The sequence below is a fragment of the Rattus norvegicus genome, chromosome 1, assembly GCF_036323735.1.
Source record: "Rattus norvegicus strain BN/NHsdMcwi chromosome 1, GRCr8, whole genome shotgun sequence".
NCBI lineage: Eukaryota > Metazoa > Chordata > Mammalia > Rodentia > Muridae > Rattus > Rattus norvegicus.
Genome location: NC_086019.1, coordinates 246103465 through 246123157, shown reverse-complemented (window position 1 = coordinate 246123157; position 19693 = coordinate 246103465). Strand labels below are relative to the sequence as shown.

The window sequence follows — 19693 nt, the reverse complement described above, 5'->3', positions numbered from 1 at the left end:
GAGGCAGGTGCATCCTGGTCTACAGAATGAGTGTCCAGACAACCAGAGACACCTATCTAGAAAAAACAGAACAATAAAACCTCCACGTGGGTACTAGGAATGGAACCCAGGGCCTCTGGGAAAACTTCCAGTGCCCTTAATTGCTGAGCTACCTCTCAAGACCCTAGAATGTTATTTTTACTAAGGATTCTTATATTATTACACTTTCTTTTTTGTTTGTTTTGACAGATTCTCACTATATAGCCTTAGCTGGCCTAGAATTCACTAACCAGATGATCAACCTTGAAATTTCATGATCATTTTGTTTGTGTGTAGGCATAGCATTACATAAAAGGTATTGATCAGGGACTGTAAAGATGACTCAATGGTTAATAGTACTTCCTGTTCTTACAGACAACCAGTTTGGTTCCTAGAAGCCACATTGGGAAGGTCACAAACAACTGCTTTGGAAGATCCAATGCCCTATTCTAATACTCCATGGTCATTCAAACATAGGTGCGTGATCATACCAAAAAAACATATAAACACACACACACACACACACACACACACACACACACATATATATATATCAGGAAGTTTTATTGATATTAAATGCAACTTTAAAAAATATGCTACACTCTAAGAAAACTTGAAAAAGAGTTGAAAATTAAAGCAACAAGCACCAAACAGATGGACAAGCTGAACATATAACACCCACTCTTGGCTCTCAGGGGCATTCCACACACATGGTATACTTACACACATCCAGGCAAAACAAAAAACATACACATAAATTATATTTTTTAAAAGACAATGGAAGAATAAATCTGAAATTAAGTATGCGATGAAATAAGTAACAATTTTACCAAAAGGACTGACTCTTTCAGAGGTAGAGAATCCCCAGCACTAAGAAATCCTGGCTCATCGTATTACCTCTGTAACTTTTAATGACCGTTTTTTTTTCTCCAACTTCTCTTTTTTCTTCTGTTCCTGTAAGATAATTTTTTTTCCTTAGGACTTGTGTCAAAAAGCATGCATTACAATTACATCATCATGTATTCAAAATAAAAAAAAATTACCTAACAATTAAAACTTTTACTTCTAGGCTTTATGGGATTATAGGAAACAGACTTACCTCTTCTGCCACACAGAACTAAATAGAGATCCAATTATATTAAACAAGTTTTCAAAAGGACAGTGAACTCTGAGAAGAAAACCTTCTGACTACTTAGCTCACAGCCTAAGTTCAATCTCAAGGGCAAACAAACAGAAACCAAGTCTTTGAGATGAGATAAAATTCAAAACTGAAAACTTATAACATCTCCAAGGTTAAGTACCAAAGAGATCTGAGAAGCAGAGAAAACTAGTTTCTCAGACTTCAGGCTAAGTACTTCTAAGTCTGTGGGCAAAGCCACAGACAACCAACAGAAAGAATAAGTTGGTAAAGCAATCTGCCCATTTAAAAAAAAAAACAGGAAAAGGAATAAGTTTACTCCCTAAGCTAAAAAGGAAGTCCTACAGAGCAGTGTCATATTTACCTTACAACTTATCTTAACAAAATTTCACTTTTTGTGTGTATACGTGAACACATCCATGACACTGATTACATAGGGCTGAAAATCAAAGGAAGGTTGCCAGGTTTGAGACCAAACACCTTTACCTGCTCAGCCATCTTGCTGGTCCTGTATCTTCAATTTTAAGCAATATATGTATGTATATATACTAATTCACATCAGTCTAAGAGATGGCTAAAACAGAAGTTGTCTTATAACTCACTAAGCTAAAGACTTATTTTGTGTTTATTATTTTACCACAAAGATTTGAACAATGTTTCCAAAGACCTTTGGCAAATGTAGTAAAGTCTTAGTTGATCACTGTGATAGAGACAAGTATATTCTGGAAAATGGTCTAAAAGGTAATGAGGTTTAAGTGAGTTTGAAGAGAAGATTTTCAAACATGAAAAAGATACTCAGATATGCTATAAGATCACCAAGGGAAAATGCAAATAAATCTGTAATACTAGAAAAATATCAGCACACAGTGGAAAAATTGATGAAGACAGACAGGATGAAAACCTTGATGGGAATATTCATACAATTGTGGTAGCCTTCCCAGACAGACAGATATCCTAAAACGGAAACTATATGGGTAGGGGTCAGTGTATTCAGAGTACTCAGATTATTTGCCTAGTATCTGAGATGAACCATAACACTTCATTAAAACTCTAGTACCGCTAAAGAAATAAAGACAATAGAGGGAAGGGAAGGAGAGAAAGCAGTTGCTCATGATAGTGTACGTCTATACTCACAGCACTAAGGAGGCAGAATCAGAAGGATCCTGAGTTCAAAGCCAGTCTACAATAAAATTTTATTTTATTTTTTAAAATTAAAAAAAACTTAACCGATAAATGTACTACATAATAAATCTGAAAAATAGAAGAGTGCATACCTAGTTAACTTATATACTGAGGGGAAAAAACTGGGTTTTTCCTATTCTTTCATCAACAATTACTTGCTCAAACTTTGTACTTTAATTGGAAAAGTTGAGTCTTTTTGTTGACATAATGCAATCAGTGAATATACAGCTACTGAACATGAAAACTCAACTCAATCTAGTTCTGACTCTACATAATCTCTCTGTCCTAGAGTACCGGATCTTATAGACTAAACGCTTAGGCTCCCAGTCCTCCTCAATCCCACTGCCAAATGAAATGTTCAAAAGTTGTTCAACCTTTGTTTTGACCATGAAATGAGATCTATTACAAAAGATACTGATGAATACCTAATAAAGACATAGGTAAGGAACAGCATGGCAAAAGGGGCCTAGAGCCTCAGTGCTCTCTCCAGAACACGATTCTTCCAACTGATCCATAAATGGGTGCTCTCATGCCTCTTTGGGGCTTCACTACACAGGTAAGAATGATTAAAGCAATGACTACAAGGGATCAACTAACAACTTTCTTTGAGGTTGGTATACACATCTAATCCTGTTTCAGGATTAAATTCTTAGGCCCAAAAATATGTTAATGCTTCAGTATACAAAAAGATACCATTGTGGAGAACCCAGGGCTTTAGGAATTACATGATAGAAAATAAAATGAAACCAAAGTTCTATAATACTATAATACAGTGGTTCCACTAATATAGTTTCCTGGTAAAGCACTACCAATCAATAGTGAGAGTCATCATAAAGTTTGGTGATGTCGTAAGAGTATGTTATAGAATGGAAATGCGCATTATTTCAATTGTGTTGGTGATTACACAAATCTATACGTTCACTGGTCAAAACAAGATCTGGAGTCACGGCTCAGCTATGAAGAGCTCTGACTGTTCTTCCAGGAACCAGGTTCAACTTCCAACACCCAAATGGTAGCCCACGAGTATCCGTAATTCATCCCAGGGGATCTAATACTTCTTCTGGCAGGACCATGGTACGTACACATACAAATACGCAGACAACAAAATCATTAACATAAAATAATTTTTTTAAAAACTCAAAGAATAAACTTGAAATCTCTACACTTAACTCTACTAATTTATACTTCAAAAAGCTGTTTCCGAAATGCTCCTAACCTATTTTCTAGTTAATCACACATACATACCTCCAACTGCTGTTGTTCCATTTTAGTCAACAAAAATTTTGAGTAGATATTGCTTTTTTCAAGCAAATGTTGCAGTCTGCGGTACCGAATTTCAGTGGACTCTCTGTCCCAAGACTTTCGAGCCTATCCAAAGAAAAATATTCCAGGATAATAAATTAAAGAGACACAAATATTATTCAACGCCATCCTTCTTTCTACACAGCAAGTTAGGTGCCAGCCTAACTACACAAGACTCTGTCTTAAAATACACTAAACAAAGCAATGAAAAGAAAATTAGAATAAACACAAAAACAAAACCCAAAGAATGAAAACCACTAAAAGGAGGGGTGAGGGAAAATAGGAGGGGAGGAATTGACAACAAAATATGACATATGTGAAAAATACCATATGAAATCCCTAACTTTTATGCTAACCAAAACAAACAAAACTCTCACTGGCCAGAGGCTACCACATCTTCTTATAACTTTAAAATTGCTGTTGCCCAGGCACAGTGGCCTAGGCCTTTAATCCCAGTACTCAGGAGATAGACTCAAGAGGTCAAGGATAGTCACAGTTATAAGGGAATTCCAAGCTAACCTGGGATATATATCCTACCTCAAAATAAAAACTCAGAAAAAACAAAACCTGTGCTATGTGATGCCCTCTGCTACTTGGAGATTCAGCCTTCAAGAATGTCATCACCAAATTCAGCCCCTCAACCTTGGATCAGAACAGTGACATTGAAATAAACCTCTTTTTTTCTTCTTCTTTTTTTCGGAGCTGGGGACCAAACCCAGGGCCTTGCGCTCCCTAGGCAAGCGCACTACCACTGAGCTAAATCCCGAACCCCAATAAACCTCTTTCTTATTTGTCTGTCTGTATAAAGGCAACATTTGCAGGCTTGCACACCCATTTGTGAAAAGCAAAAGAAAACTCTGAAGTTAACTCACTCCTACCTTTACATGGGTCCTGAGGATCCAGTTCCAGGTCGCCAGTCTCATACACCCAACAATTTACCGGCTGAGCAGTCTCATCAGTACAGACCTCTTCTCGAAGTTAACTGTACGTATAGTACTGCTCAGGTCTTACTATCCATGCCAGCATTTTGTGTTCCCCAGAGTTTTGCCTTTATGCTTTAGCTTTCTTTTAAGAGCTGAGGCTCACCTCAAACTTACTCAAACAAAAGATGACCTTGAATTGATTCTCCTGCATCTACCTCCCAGATACTGGGATTACACATGGGCCACCACACCCACCTAGATCATTGGTTTCATGTCACTTACACTTTTGAACTACAAACCTCTACTTTTTGTATTACTTTTATATAACATTTATTGGGTAATTTATTTTAACTTTATGTGTACAGCTGTTAGGACTCCCAGAACCCCATAAAAGTGAGCACGATGAAGCTTGTAACTTCAACACTGACCTGTAGACAGGAGGATTCCTGGGGCTTGCTGTCCTATCCTATCTAGATGAATGGGTAAGATGGATGATCAATAAGAGGTTTTATCTTAAAATGGGTCAGTTTTAAAAAAAAAAAAAGGCATTTGGAGGCCTGCTGGGAACAGGACTTCTTAAAAAAAAAAAACAAACAAACAAAAAAAAAAAACAAGTACGTCTGCAAGGCTGTGGTGCAAGGCCATTTTTGCTGGCTACAATCGAGGCCTCCGGAACCAAAGAGAGCACACGGCTCTTCTTAAAATTGAAGGTGTTTATGCCCGAGATGAAACTGAGTTCTACTTAGGCAACAGGTGTGCTTATGTGTACAAAGCAAAAAACAATACAGTGACTCCTGGAGGCGAACCAAACAAAACCAGAGTGATCTGGGCAAAAGTAACTCGGGTCCATGGAAACAGTGGCATGGTTCATGCCAAATTCCGAAGCAACCTTCCTGCAAAGGCCATTGGACACAGAATCCGTGTGATGCTGTACCCATCCTGGATTTAAACTAATGGAGAGTAAATAAATAAAAGTAAAAAAAAAAAAACGGTTCTTGCCAATCAAGCCTAACAACCTATGTTCAATCCCTAGAACCCATATAAAGGCAGATGGAAGGAGAACAAACTCCATAAAGCTGTCCTCTGACTTCCACCATGTGCCATGGGATATACAGACCCACACACATTAATAATTTTTAATTAAATGGAGAATGGAAGACACTTTACATCAATTTCTGTTCATTCTTCATGTGCAACACAAACACACAATACGGAAGACTGACATATAAAATATGTAATGTGAATCATAATCAATGTGAATTTCCTAAATCAAGTGGCTTTCTATTTATGGTTAGTTCAATATTCCATTACAGTATATCTTTCAAGGAAAGGGAACATGGACGCAGCCTGAGTTGAAATTTGACTGCAATATTGACAGTGTGGACCCCCTTGGCGACCACTGCTGCTTGACAAAGTTCCAGCATATCAGGACTGCCGACCACAGTTCTGTAGCATCCTTTTACCTCATCTTTGATTTTGTTATGGGAGTTCCTTATGCTTTTTCCTTTGGGAAATGCTATATGAGCTTTGTATACACAGTAATCTCTCTAAATAAGATAATCCTTTGGAGGAAAGCCTGTACCACAGAGAATTAACAGCATGATTAACCCTGCCTACTCCCACACAAGAACCCCCATTGTGCCCTCAGCACCAAGAGTAGAGGTGTTAAAGATTTATTAACTGAAAGATGGTTCCAGGAACTCCTAGGCACTTACACCTACTCCCAAGGATGAAAGCACACAATTGACAGAAACAATGGGAACCCAGAGTCTGAGGCCTTGGCAGTTGAGGGCAAGAGTTCAGTTTCTGAGTATAGGATAGTGTCCGCAACTGATTCCCCGGGTGTGTGACTTACAGAGCAGCAGCCACTGAGGAGGATGGTAGGCTAATGAAAGAAGAGTAAGATACAGGACCTTTCCTTTGGTGAGAGAACGAGGAGAGCAGGCCCATACTGTAAGAGGAAGGCACACAGGAACCCAAGTAGGAAACAGCTCAATGCTTATTGTGCAAACACTGCCTCTTGAGGAATGAAAATTGCTCATAAGGGTGTGTTTCTCAGGACTCAATGTCTGGAACCTCCTGACCACAAAGGCAGACAGCCTGCAGGAGGGGATGTAAAGGGTTCTGAAGCTAAGAGAACAACAGGGACTTAGAATCTTGCTGAACTTAACAATCTGTGAGATCATTTTTTCAACATTACCTGTGATTAAGCTACTATGCAAATACAGAATATAAAAGGTGTAAAGCCTTCAATAAACCAGCGGTCTTGGCCAATTTGACTTGTCTTTAGACCGTGTCAGTCTCCTTCCCTGCTGACTCTACACCTCTTTGAGACCTGAACCCTGCTGGAGCCAGACTCTGGCACATTTACTTTATGATCAACTATCTCAGCTTGTTCACTTGGGAAAATAATCTGGGCTGGAAAGATGGCTCAGCAGGTGACAGTGCACCTGCCTTTTTTTTTTTAAAGATTTATTTATTTAACGTATATGCACTGTCACTATCTTCAGACACACCAGAAGAGGGCATCAGATCTCATTACAGATGGCTATGAGCCACCATGTGGTTGCTGGGAATTGAACTCAGGACCTCTGGAAGAGCAGTCAGTGCTCTTAACCGCTGAGCCATCTCTCCAGCCCCCAGTGCACCTGCTCTTACAGAGTGCCAGGTTTGTTTCCCAGCACTCCAATGAATACCACACTCTCACACACACACACACACACACAGACACACAGACACACACACAGACACATTCACACACACAGACACACACACACAGACACACACATAGACACATGCACAGACACACACACGCACAGACACACACAGACACACACACAGACACAGACACACACACTCACACACATAGACACACAGACACACACACACTCACACAGACACACACACACTCACACACACAGACACACACACACACCTCAAAATAACAAAGGAAAAAATGTTTTTAAAAAAGAATATAAGTTAGAGAAGGTGGCACAGGCTATACACTCAGAAGGCTCAGAATAGAGAACTACTGTGAGTTCCAGCCCAGCCTAGGCTACAAAATTAAGACTAAAAAAATTCCAAAGAGAATCATATTGTATTGACAGGATGAAATGCAAAGGAAAAAACTAAGGATTTAAGAACTTCCCATGAATATAACACCTTTTCCTACATATGCAACAATTAAGCGGCAGGGTGGGACTTCATAATACTAATCAAGAACTAAACTTGCCAAATGTTAAAAGCTGCTTTTACTAAGTTTTAAAAGATTCTGTTTAAAGAAACTACAAATACTGTAACTTGTCACGAAAACGTACAACTCAACTTTAGCTAAAGAATCTTACTTATAGAAAACTAAAAACAAGTTGATCACTTAGGCAGCAAACAGAAATAAATTTCTAAGAAATCCTTAGGAGTAGGGAATGATTGCACACTCCAGTAATCCCAGCACTGGGAAGCTAGGCAGAGGGACCCTGGGGTCCGGAGGCCAGCCTAATACTGTCTCAAAAACAAACTCAACAGAAAAACAGAGGGGAAGGGAATAGTCAGAAGACCTGGATTACAGCCCAGCCTTTGATTGATGTCAACTTCTACCATCTCTGTGTAGTGGGACATACATTATGACTCTGGGCATTAAAGATTAATGTTAGCCAGCAGCCATACAGTGAGAGTACATATTTAAAAAGCAAAGATGGCCAAAAAGTATTCATCAGTGACTTTGGCTAAAACTTAATAACCAAAAAAAAAAAAAAAAAGCAATTTGAAACGTTCTCTCAAGAAACGTTGCAAACGACCCCATCAAGCACATGGCAAGATTTCAAGTAGGGAATAGCCAAGTGGCCAGGGCTGCTCTGAAGTTCAAGGAAAAGCCAAGCAAGAGGTGAAGAACACCCGGGGTGGGAGGGAAGGCGGAGAGAGCCTCGGGCCACGGGGCATTACCTCTTCTAACATCTTCCGTTCCTTCTCAAGTCCCTCAGCCTCGAGCTGTTCTTCCTCCTCCAGCATGGCTGGGGTAATCACTGCAGGCTCCGTTTGCTCAGCCATTTCTGGAGCCAAGGGCCCTAAGGGAGGATGCAGGGCTTTCAGAACGTGATCTAAGTTCCAAGTTACCGAAAGCCACGGCCCTCCTCCCTTCCCGGTTGCATCCGAAGCAAAAGCCATAGCTAGCGTCTGGGTGGCAAAGCCCGTCTGCCCGGACCCAGCTCGTGAAGAGAGGAGCAAGGGAGACTTGTGGACACCCTTCCGTGCCACCTAGCAGACAAGGTCGCCGCCGGCCGCTCCTCACGCCTCTTTCCCCCTCAGCCCGGTTCCTCCCTCCCCGGGGTACAGCCTCCACGCCGCCGACTCACCGCTGCTGCTCGCGGGCCGCTCCGCAGGCATGGCTGGACTCTGGTCGCCTCAAACGCCGCGAGCTAACTCCTCACAGTGCTGCAAGGTAGGTCGGCTCACTCACCCCACCGCGCGAGAAGTTCGCGCGCTTCTCTTTCGCGGGAAAACCTGGTCATCTCGCGAGACTTCCGGCTCCCTGCCCTCAAGGGGGCCTCGGCTCACGAGATTTGGGCCAGCTTGTTTTCGCCTTCCGCCACTTCGCAGCAGGGTTGCCTTAATCCTTGTTTACCCGAACCTGAATCTCCAGCAAATGGGGGTTGCCAGCTTCAGCCTCGGACATCTTTCGTGGTCATGGAGACTCCGCGGACCGTAGTGGCCCAGATTGTCCCTTTTTTATTTAATGATGGTTCCGAGTTGTTCGGCGGGTGCAAGACCTTTTTACACACTGGTGTTTTTTTTTTGTTTTTTTTTTTGTTTTTTTTTTTTTTTGGTTCTTTTTTTTCCGGAGCTGGGGACCGAACCCAGGGCCTTGCGCTTCCTAGGTAAGCGCTCTACCACTGAGCCAAATCCCCAGCCCAACACACTGGTGTTTTTAAACATCCTCCCCCCCCCCCCCCCCATACCTGTCCTTTCGGTCAGAAAACGATCATGAAGTTCGATGTTAGGATGTCAAAAACTGCCAAGCTCGCTGGACCCAGCACATTTTTCGTAGACTTCCTTTCCAAATAACTGAGGAATGGTATATGAGTAGGAAATTAAGATCATGGCTAGTTCAGGAAAATTCTTTAGGATAAAATAGGGAGTGATAAACTGAGAGGAAGAGACGGGACTCAGAAATAGGTCTGAAGGTGTGGTGGAATTGGTGTGATGCTTGCCTCGCATGCAGAGCATTGAACTAGCCTCAGCGCATAAACCTGGCATAGTGGGGAAAAGCATCACCCCCCGCAAACCACCCCCACTCCCATCCCCACCCTCCCCCCTCCCCCTGCCCGGTCATCTCGGGCAGTGGACTTGCAGGCAGAGGATTAGTACTTCTGGAAGGTCATCCTAGGTTACTAGCTAACTTAGAGACATCCTGGAGTACACGAACATTTTTTTTTTAGAACCAAATAGAGCACTAATAAAAGTGGGAGAAGAGTTTTTCTCGCGGCTGTTTTGCTTAGGTTTTGATTCCTTTTCTGCAGTGCCTTCCGCACGTAGAAGAAAAGTCCTATAAGTTGTCCTTCAGTCCCTATGAGTACCAAGTGGCATTTGTAAGCCTACCCCCACATCTCTAAGCATGTACACTAAATAAAAATGGAAAAAAATTTAAAGACACGAGTTTACACTATTCCATGACCGCCTTCAGAATCCGTTTTTTTTTTTTTTTAATAAAATCAGATTTATTTGAGACGGAGTCTCACTATGCAGCCCCACCTGGCCTAGAACTTGCTATGCAGATTATACTGCCCTTGAACTCACAGAGCCCCACCTGCCTCTGCCTCCCAAGTGCCAATATATGCAATCAGGCCTTGATGAGCAACTTCCCTTCTAATTCTTCAGAAGGTGTAGGTTGATTTGTCCAGAACAAGAGTTGGAGCACGGTGTAAATTCATTTGGTTCTCAAAGAACAGACACCTGCTACATTGCTACATTAATTTCCTCACCCATCTTTGCCATGCAGACCAAATACTAGAATGGCCAAGAAAAGCCCTATCTACCTACTTTGGTATAAATGCCTCCAGGGCAACAGAAAACATAGGGCAATGAACTAGAGCTTCTAAATCTTTATGCATAGGTACTGAAATTCCAGAACTGGAAACAGAATAGGGTAATGGGAGAATTGGCTGTTCTTTAAGATTAAGTAATTTGATCCTTAGGGGGGAGCGGTGAGGGGGGAATGCAGGGGGATGACAAGCAAAGAAATGTCAAAAAGCCAACCAGCCCAGGGTAAGAGTAGCCTAGACAGAAACAACAACTATTCAAACACCACCATGGCAGAAACCGCCCAGGCGTGCTTTGAATGAAGAAGGCTAATGTAGGAGTTGAGATGGCTTAGCAGCTAGGAGCACTTAAAGTTCCTGCAGACCACCTGAGTATGGTTCCCCGCATGTGCATGTGCCTGTAACTCCATTTCCTGGGGACTAATGCCTCTTCTGGCCTCCTTGGCTATCTACATACATACATACATACATACATACATACATACATATATACCACCCACAGGCTCATAAATAGATATATTTTTTAAAATAAGGCTAAAGATAAGCAGAGTTGGCAAGAGGGGTTGTCATACAAAGAAGTTAAAAACCCAGATATGACATTGGGATTTTTCTTCTGAAACATATTTCTCTACCCCACAAAATGTGTTGGAAAATCCTTCTTATATTAACAGCTTCACTATCCACCCAATCAGATTTCAATACCAAATCTAACCATTGTTCACTTTTATACCACAAAGTCTCCTTCAAAAACAGATTTCCCCCCATTTTCCCAGTAATAATATTTGCAAACCTACCATTCACTCCCTTATTTTCTCTTCTGGTTAGAAGTTCCTGAAGCCTACTCTAGGAATCTTAGCTTAACATTGCATTCCCCAGGGTTCCTAAATTTTCACTCAAGTCTTTCCATCATTATTCAATATTTAAATCTCTATTGGAAGAGGAAGACTGCAGTAGCAGGAGGAGGAAGAGGAGCTATTAACTTTGTGGCAACATCAGTTCTCCCCTTTATATCTTATTTTGGAATGATTTACACTTAGCCAGGCATTGTGATGGACCCCTTTGATACCGGTGCTCCAGTGCTCTGGTGGTGTGAATGGTCAAAGCCAATTTGGTCTACATAGTAAGTTCCAGGACAGCCAGGGCTACTTAGTGAAACTGTCTCTAAAAAGCAGACCAACAACAAAAGAAAATATGAACACTTAACTAGGCTGAGTGGTGCACATCCATAATTACAGCATTCAGAGGAGTCTGAGGTAAGCACGTTGCTATGTATCTGAGGTTGGCCTGGGCCACAAAGTGTTTTTCAAATCAGCCTAAGGTACAAGGTAGTTCACACCTGTAACCCCAACTTCATGGAACCAAAGACAGGAGGACCGCTATAAATCTTGAGGCCGGTCTGGTTAACATTAAGGAGTTTGGGGCCAGAAAAGGCTAAGTAACTATTACTGGCAGTTAGTGTCTAGCCTAGCTGCTTCTAGCGGTTTGACTTTTTGTTCAGGGAACTGAAATAAATGGTGCAATGTAGCAAGGAGACTTTACTCAAAGTAATAGTATAGAACAAAAAGAAAGAATTACCAAGACAGACAGTGGGCCACATGAGGGAGTCTACCCAAGGGCCCTGATTATTGTTTAGGACTTCCTTCTATGGGGTTTGAGAGGAGGAGTTTGGTTGCTAAGGGGTGCAGTTTGGGTGGTTTCTCTACTTTGATTAACACCCTTAAATAATATAGGACTTTGTTATTGATCATGTTTCCTAAGTGCATCTCACTTTAATTATAGGCACACCCAATTGTGTACAGACATATGATGATAGGTGATTCTTTTTAAAGTTTGACAGGTTGCCTTATTACTCAGACACCCAAAATCAACTAGGCAAATAGGTTCTCCTTCCTTCTTACGTGGATACACTGGAAACATGTTCAAATAGATGGTCATCAGCGGGAGAAGACACCAATTTTCTTGTTTGAAGTGGGATGTGTGCAGATGAAGCAGATGGGTGCCCACGGTTGCTAACACATTCCTAGATGCACTTTTTAGAAAGGGGGTATGTGTGTATAATATGCAGGTAAGGGTCTCAAGCTGTCAAATGCATTATTAGAAGAAGAGCGTTAGTTTCTAGCGCAAACCAAGTAAAATCTCAAAATGCTAAACTATCTCCTATGCTTGCCCGTGACCTGTTGTATAAAACAAAACCCACTACACACAGAAACAAGTATCTACACTAGCATTTAAAAAACTGGTATCTCTGGCTGGAGCGATGGCTCCGTGGTTACGAGCACTGCTTTCCCAGAGGTCCTGATGCCCTCTTTTGGTGAGTCTGAAGACAGCTAAAGTGTTCTCATATAAATAAAATAAATAAATCTGTTTAAATAAACAGATTCAGCAATCTGGCTATCGCACTCAATACACACTCAAGTACTCACTAATATAATGAGTTGCCTCCCTCTCTCTGTGTTGCAAAACTGAGATTTATCCAGTATCTCAGTTCCTATCTTGATCTCACTGCACGAGGAAACTGAAGTTCCTGGAGGGGGTGGGGGCGGAGAGTCCCAATCACGTGTGGGAAGATTCTTAAAAGGCTGATTAGCTAATTATTAACTATACAAAAGGATCTAGGGAGATGGATCAGTGTTTAAAAAGTGCTTGCTAAGCAAGCATGAACACAGAAATTCAGATCCCCAGAAACCCATGTAAAATGTTTACATGAGGATAGTGGCCCATGTGTGAGTCCAGCCTCAGAACCACAGATCCCCTAGAAACCGGATCCCTAGGGCGATCTGGCTAACAAGACCAGACATAACCCACCCCCATGCACATACACACACCACTTGCAGAAACAAATGGAAAACTGAATACAATGAAACGGAAAGAAAGATGTAGATGCAGAGCCAGAATTACCCCGTCTTTAGTCCCCTTGACAGCCAATCATACCATCTCTATGTGACCTCCTTCTATCAGGTAAGGAGAGCATAGCTTCCCCCAACCCAAAAGCAAAGAATGCCCTCGGCTTGCACCAAAACCTACAGCAGAGCTCCTAGTGTGGTGACATATAGACCAATCAAGCGCAGACAGGGAAACACCATTCACAGCCAGCTTCATGATCCACATAGTAACAGTCTACACAGAAAGTTTGAGACCAGCCTGAACTACGTGAGACCCCTGTCATAAGAGATAAAAAGACTGACAAACGTGCTGACGCAGGCCTGAAATGCCAGCACTCTGGAGCTGGAGGCAACCTGGGCTACAATGGAGAATTCTTACCTTTAAAAATAAAAACTTTAAAAAAAAACTCTTATAACTTATAGGAAAGATTTCTCTACTAGAGATACGAAAAGAAAGAGGGGGGAAAAAGATCAAACATAAGAAGCAAAATCCCTACTTTCTAGCAGAGACGCTGTAGCCTGACCCAGTACTGGGAGGCCTTATTCAACTAAAGTCTAGCTCCTGATGACACTGCACCAACCTGCGAGTCTCAGAGAGAACAAAGTTCTCTCTAAAACTTTATTCGTTCAGTAAAATCTACTCGAATAAGACCCTACCGAACTGTCAAACGGAGCAGGAAGCAAGGCCAAACACGCATACCCTTCTCATTGCGTCTCCCTGGCTGGCCTGGAATTTGGAATTTGCTGTAGAGACCAGGCTGGCTCCAACTCAAGAGATATGCATACCACTTGCCCCAAGTACTGCACCTCAGACCCAGCTCAGGTCACTTCTCTGAATGGCTCCAAAGGACCCCATTCCTTCTGAGAGATGTGGCACGATTTCTGTCTGTCTCTATACTTCGATCTCTCTCCTGTCTTCTCTCTCCCCACTTCTTCCTCTCACTTTGCCTGCTCTGCGCTGTTCACATTGTCTATTCTTTACTCCTCCATGCCATGGGCTATTCTGATTGCCACATTCCCCATTTTGCTGTAATCCACTTACCTGATGGTCTCACTAATGTGCTTGGTAAATGCCTTGATTTATGACTCTTTCTTCAGAATGGTTATGTATCTAACTTTCATGGGGGAATGTGTCATTTCAGGCAACTTGTATCTAATCTTGGGCCATAGACACTCATATAAGATTGAGAATAAACCTTTTTATTTAAACCTTTGATGTAAAATCTGTGTTTTATGTCAGTTTAGTGATCGACCGTGGGATCCCAAAGACAATGTACCAGATGCCAGAGGAGGCGTTTTGTGTCCAATTGTCCTTGTGCCCTTCTTGTGTGGTGCTGGTGAGTTTTTCCTGCTGCCCAGACTTCTTTTCTGCTATGGCCGGTGGGCTGGGCTGGAGCTGAAGGCCCTCTTACCTGCTTCAAACAGGAATTGAAGAATTTGTAGGAAGACATTTGACAGAACCTCTGTTAGCATTTAGCTTTTCTTCTGCCATTCCTCCAATGGCTGAACTCTGTGTGTTTTTCCTATTTGCCCACTCCTGCAATTCTGGCCCTTTTACTTTGGAAATTATAGGAATATCTAAAACCAAAGTGTGTTACCACATGCTTCTAATTCCAGGATCAAGATTTTCAAGTACTTAGGCCTCAACCACATGCGACCCTGTTTTAAAGAGAAGAGGAGGAGGAGGAAGAAGAGGATGAGGAGGAGAGGAGGAGGACAAAGAAGAGGAGGAGGAGGAGGAGGAAGAGGAGGAGGAAAAGGAGGAGGAGGAGGAGGAGGAGGAGGAGCAGCAGCAGCAGCAGCAGCACTTGTTCCCCACAACTCAACAGGGTGGAGATGTCAGGTAAACTCCTGGAACGTACAAAGGTGACTGAGGAAAGACCAAAACAAAACATCTCATTCCTAGATTGGAAGGAATACTTCTGGCTCATAGGAAAATACATAAAGAATGGCCATCCAGTGTTCTGAAGCCATTCTATAAATATGCAGGATAAGCGGGAGACATAGTGGGAAAACAGACACAGTGGGAGACACAGTGGGAGACTTGAAAAACAGCCTCTGATCCAAAACACATCACTCATCCTTGCTCCCAAAGCCCAAGGTTCATGTAATATAAAATAAAACATAATCCAACATTAAAAGTGCCACAGTCAGCCAGGCATGGTGACACGCACCATTAACCCCAGCACTCAGGAAGCAAAGGAGACAGATCTATGAGTCAGGAGCCAGCTGGGACTCATAGGACCCTGTCCCAAAGACAAAACAATACCAAAACATGCAAACTAAAGAAACCCAATGTTATAAATTTTATAGATTTCTTTTTATATATGCATATGGGTGTTATACAATGCCCTCACAGGCCAGAAGAGGATGTCCCTTGGGAATGGAATTACAGATGATTGTGAGCTACCGTGTGGGTGCTGGGAATCAAACGAGGACCTATGGAAGAGTAGCTGAACCATAGCTATAAGTGTATTATTCCAAAAGGAAAGAATCAGAGCATCACAAGGAATAATCACATCCAAAAAACCCAAACCAAAACAAACAAAAAACCCAAGCCCGGCAGTATAAACACCAAATCCTATAGACCAATGTCTAACATCTGGGACTTACTCAAGGTAATTGCTAAGCTTTGAAGGGCTTAGGAAGCCCTACCTCTCCAGCTCTGCGATCCACAGCAAACAAAGTGTTAATTCCACTGGTAGAGAATGAAATCACCACCACAATCTTTGGGCCAAAATTGAAGCAAGCTTTAATCAAATACTGGCCAGGCTGATAGACTCTGCCCATGTCCTTCTTTAGGTCTACCCCTTACCCCCAAAATGGCCACATTTTTCCCCAGGGACTTAAAAAAATCAAAACTCACCACATTTCCCATCAGGTCAAATCAGGGACAAGCATATATCCTGACATATTTCCTGCCCATGTACCTCCCCGCCACACATGTCTTCAAGCACACACAATGCAGACGAGTCAAACAAACTAATTGCATAGGGGAGTGAAAATATAAACACCAGCCTTCAGCATAGTGCTTTAGTTCTTGAATGAGCTTCTCTTTTAGGCTCACACTATCTCCATTCTATGGCTGTAGCTCTCTCTGGCAGACATCCCACAGTCCTGGCATCTCCAATATCCAGGGTTCTCTGTTGCAACTGAGGCTTCACTTTTACCAGTGGCCTCTCTCAGAGCATCTTTGTAGAGACTCTGGCCACAAGGTGCTAAGCCTTAGTTGCTCACCATGACCATTTCATGTCTTCAACTCTTGCACTGCTAATTTCTGCTAAGATAGATCTAAGTAGCCAGGCCCCCTTGGATCACATCTCCTGACCCTGAAGAAATACATCCCTACTGCCCCAATGAAGCACAGAAGGTCATACTTCAGTGGTACTGATGATCTCTTATAACTAAACCCCAGCAGGATCAAATAAGACAATTAAATAAGCAAAATATCACATGACTGGTCCCTGGCCCAATTCCTGATAAAGTTCTTGCTCCCTACTGAAACCTTATGTGCCAGGCTGCTCACAATTTCCACAATTTCTCTCAGCATTAGTATCTTCCAAACTCTCACAAGAATTAGTGAACCAAATACTGCCTCTAGCACTCAATGGTTTCTCCAGTCCAGAGCTCCAAATGCTTTTATATTCCTTCTCTAAAAACAAAGTATAAAATCCACATGGCCAAGTCCATCAAGTGACACCTCAGTCGCTGTACCAAATTGTGTCCTCGTTCATTTGTTGCTACAAAAAATGACCCAGACAAAAAGCAACTTAGGCAAGAAGAGGGTTTATTTGGGTTACATCTCTAGGTCATAGACCCTTATTTGAGGGGAAGCCAAGGCAGGGACTAGTGGAAAGCCCTTGATGCTGCTTCAAGAGTATTGACAAGAATATTCACATTGGTCTAGGACAAGCCTCAAGAATACAGCCAAGGAATGTACTGCATTCCTTGTATCTTGGTCATCCTGAAAAAACCCTAGACACAGTGACCACAGGACTTTGTTCATGCCTTGTTTGTTCCTTGACTTCTTTGTCTTTGACCTAAAACTGACCCTATTCTTCGCATGTACCTAGAATGGTATAAAAGCAGACTAGAAAAAAAATAAACCTGCTTCAGCACTGGCTGAAGTCATGTTATAATGTTGTGTAATTGCCTTCTCTTTCTTTAATCCTCCACTCCCTCCCTCAAGATCCTGTCGACTGACTGAGCTAGTTTGGTCAGGGATTAAAGAATCTATCTAGGCACATATGCACAGACCACAGCAAAGAAACAGAAAAAAAAATTCATCCATCCATCCATCCATCCATCCATCCATCCATCCATCCATGCCCATTTGCTTGCTGGTTCTTTTTTTTTTTTTTTTTTTTTGGTTCTTTTTTTTGGAGCTGGGGACCGAACCCAGGGCCTTGCGCTTCCTAGGTAAGCGCTCTACCACTGAGCTAAATCCCCAGCCCCTGCTTGCTGGTTCTTATAGCTTTCTCCTGCCTTATATAGGTACAAACTCCTGCCTAGGGAATGATACTATTCATAATAGGCTGGGTCTTTCTATACTAATTATCAAGAGAATCCCCTACAAACATGCCCACTGGACAATCTGACCTAGGCAATTCCTGAATTAAAGTTGTTTCGAGGTGATTCTAGGTTGTGTTGACAGTTTAAACTAACCAGGTACACCATGGAATCATGATTTGTCAAGGATGGCTGCCTTACTCTTCCCCTTGCCACTAGTTTAAAGAAGAAAAAAAAACATGAAGCAATAACAATAGTGTTGGAAAGGGAAATCAAAATGAGCCCAAGTTTTGGAACTAGATAGGAATCTAGTTTCATTTTTTTTTTTATTCATTTATTATATATAAGTACACTGTAGCTGTCTTCAGATAGACCAGAAGAGGGCATCAGAACTCTCTACAGATGGTTGTGAGCCACCATGTGGTTGCTGGGAATTGAACTCATGACCTCTGGAAGAGCAGTCGGTGCTCTTAACCGCTGAGCCATCTCTCCAGCCCTAGTTTCATTTTTTTTTATTAATTATTTCTTGTTTACATTTCGATTGTTATTCCCTTTCCCAGTTTCTGGGCCAACATCCCCCTAACCCCTCCCAATCCCCTTCTATATGGGTGTTCCCCTCTCCATCCTCCCCCCATTACCGCCCTCCCAACAACAATCACGTTCACTGGGGGTTCAGTCTTAGCAGGACCAAGGGCTTCCCCTTCCACTGGTGCTCTTACTAGGCTATTCATTGCTACCTATGAGGTTGGAGCCCAGAGTCAGTCCATGTATAGTCTTTGGGTAGTGGCTTAGTCCTTGGAAGCTCTGGCTGGTTGGCATTGCTGTTCATATGGGGTCTCAAGCCCCTTCAAGCTCTTTCAGCCCTTTCTAAGATTCCTTCAACTGGGGTCCCATTCTCAGTTCAGTAGTTTGTTGCTGGCATTCACCTATGTTGGTTGTCGTTTTGTCCTAACAACAGTGTCCTTTGCCTTACAGAAGCTTTGCAGTTTTATGAAATCCCATTTGTCAATTCTTGATCTTAGAGCATAAGCCATTGGTGTTTTGTTCAGAAAATTTTCTCCAGTGCCCATGTGTTCGAGATGCTTCCCCACTTTTTCTTCTATTAGTTTGAGTGTATCTGGTTTGATGTGGAGGTCCTTGATCCACTTGGACTTACGCTTTGCTTTTGTTTTGGTTTTGGTTTTTTTCTTTTTTCTTTTTTTTTCCGGAGCTGGGGACCGAACCCAGGGCCTTGCGCTTGCTAGGCAAGCACTCTACCACTGAGCTAAATCCCCAACCCTGGACTTAGGCTTTGTACAGGGTGATAAGAATGGATCGATCTGCATTCTTCTACATGCTGACCTCCAGTTGAATCAGCACCATTTGCTGAAAATGCTATCTTTTTTCCATTGGATGGTTTTGACTCCTTTGTCAAAAATCAAGTGACCATAGGTGTGTGGATTCATTTCTGGGTCTTCAATTCTATTTAACTGGTCTATCTGTCTGTCTCTGTACCAATACCATGCAGTTTTTATCACTATTGCTCTGTAATACTGCTTGAGTTCAGGGATAGTGATTCACCCGGAAGTCCTTTTATTGTTGAGGATAGTTTTAGCTGTCCTGGGTTTTTTGTTATTCCAGATGAATTTGGAAATTGTTCTGTGTAACTCTTTGAAGAATTGGATTGGTATTTTGATGGGGATTGCATTGAATCTGTAGATCGCTTTT

At 42.1% G+C, this 19693-nt stretch overlaps 2 protein-coding genes and 1 long non-coding RNA gene across 4 annotated transcripts in view; 2 read left to right on the top strand and 1 right to left on the bottom strand.

The window, feature by feature from the left end:
- Hells (helicase, lymphoid specific) overlaps window positions 1–9578 on the bottom strand; it is a 45651-nt gene extending 36073 nt beyond the window's left edge. Inside the window, exons 1-4 of one of the 2 annotated variants that reach the window (XM_017589048.3) lie at window positions 8913–9578; window positions 8503–8624; window positions 3584–3706; window positions 916–972 (exon numbers count right to left, since the gene is read on the bottom strand). In XM_017589048.3, the coding sequence (XP_017444537.1) occupies window positions 916–972; window positions 3584–3706; window positions 8503–8624; window positions 8913–8943 (333 nt within the window). In that variant the 5' untranslated portion in view covers window positions 8944–9578. The remainder of the gene's footprint in view (window positions 1–915; window positions 973–3583; window positions 3707–8502; window positions 8625–8912) is intronic. The other variant, NM_001106371.1, reaches the window with a different exon arrangement.
- On the top strand, window positions 5174–7498 carry Rpl35al10 (ribosomal protein L35A like 10; the record flags this gene model as incomplete). Its single annotated transcript, XM_039101410.2, has 1 exon — window positions 5174–7498. A coding segment is annotated over one exon (339 nt), but the record flags the coding sequence as incomplete, so codon positions are not given.
- Window positions 9579–14614: 5036 nt separating the features above from the next.
- Window positions 14615–17613, top strand: LOC134483995 (uncharacterized). Its single transcript, XR_010061259.1, has 2 exons — window positions 14615–14814; window positions 15095–17613. It is a non-coding gene; the product is annotated as an uncharacterized LOC134483995 (long non-coding RNA).
- Window positions 17614–19693: the final 2080 nt, after the last annotated feature.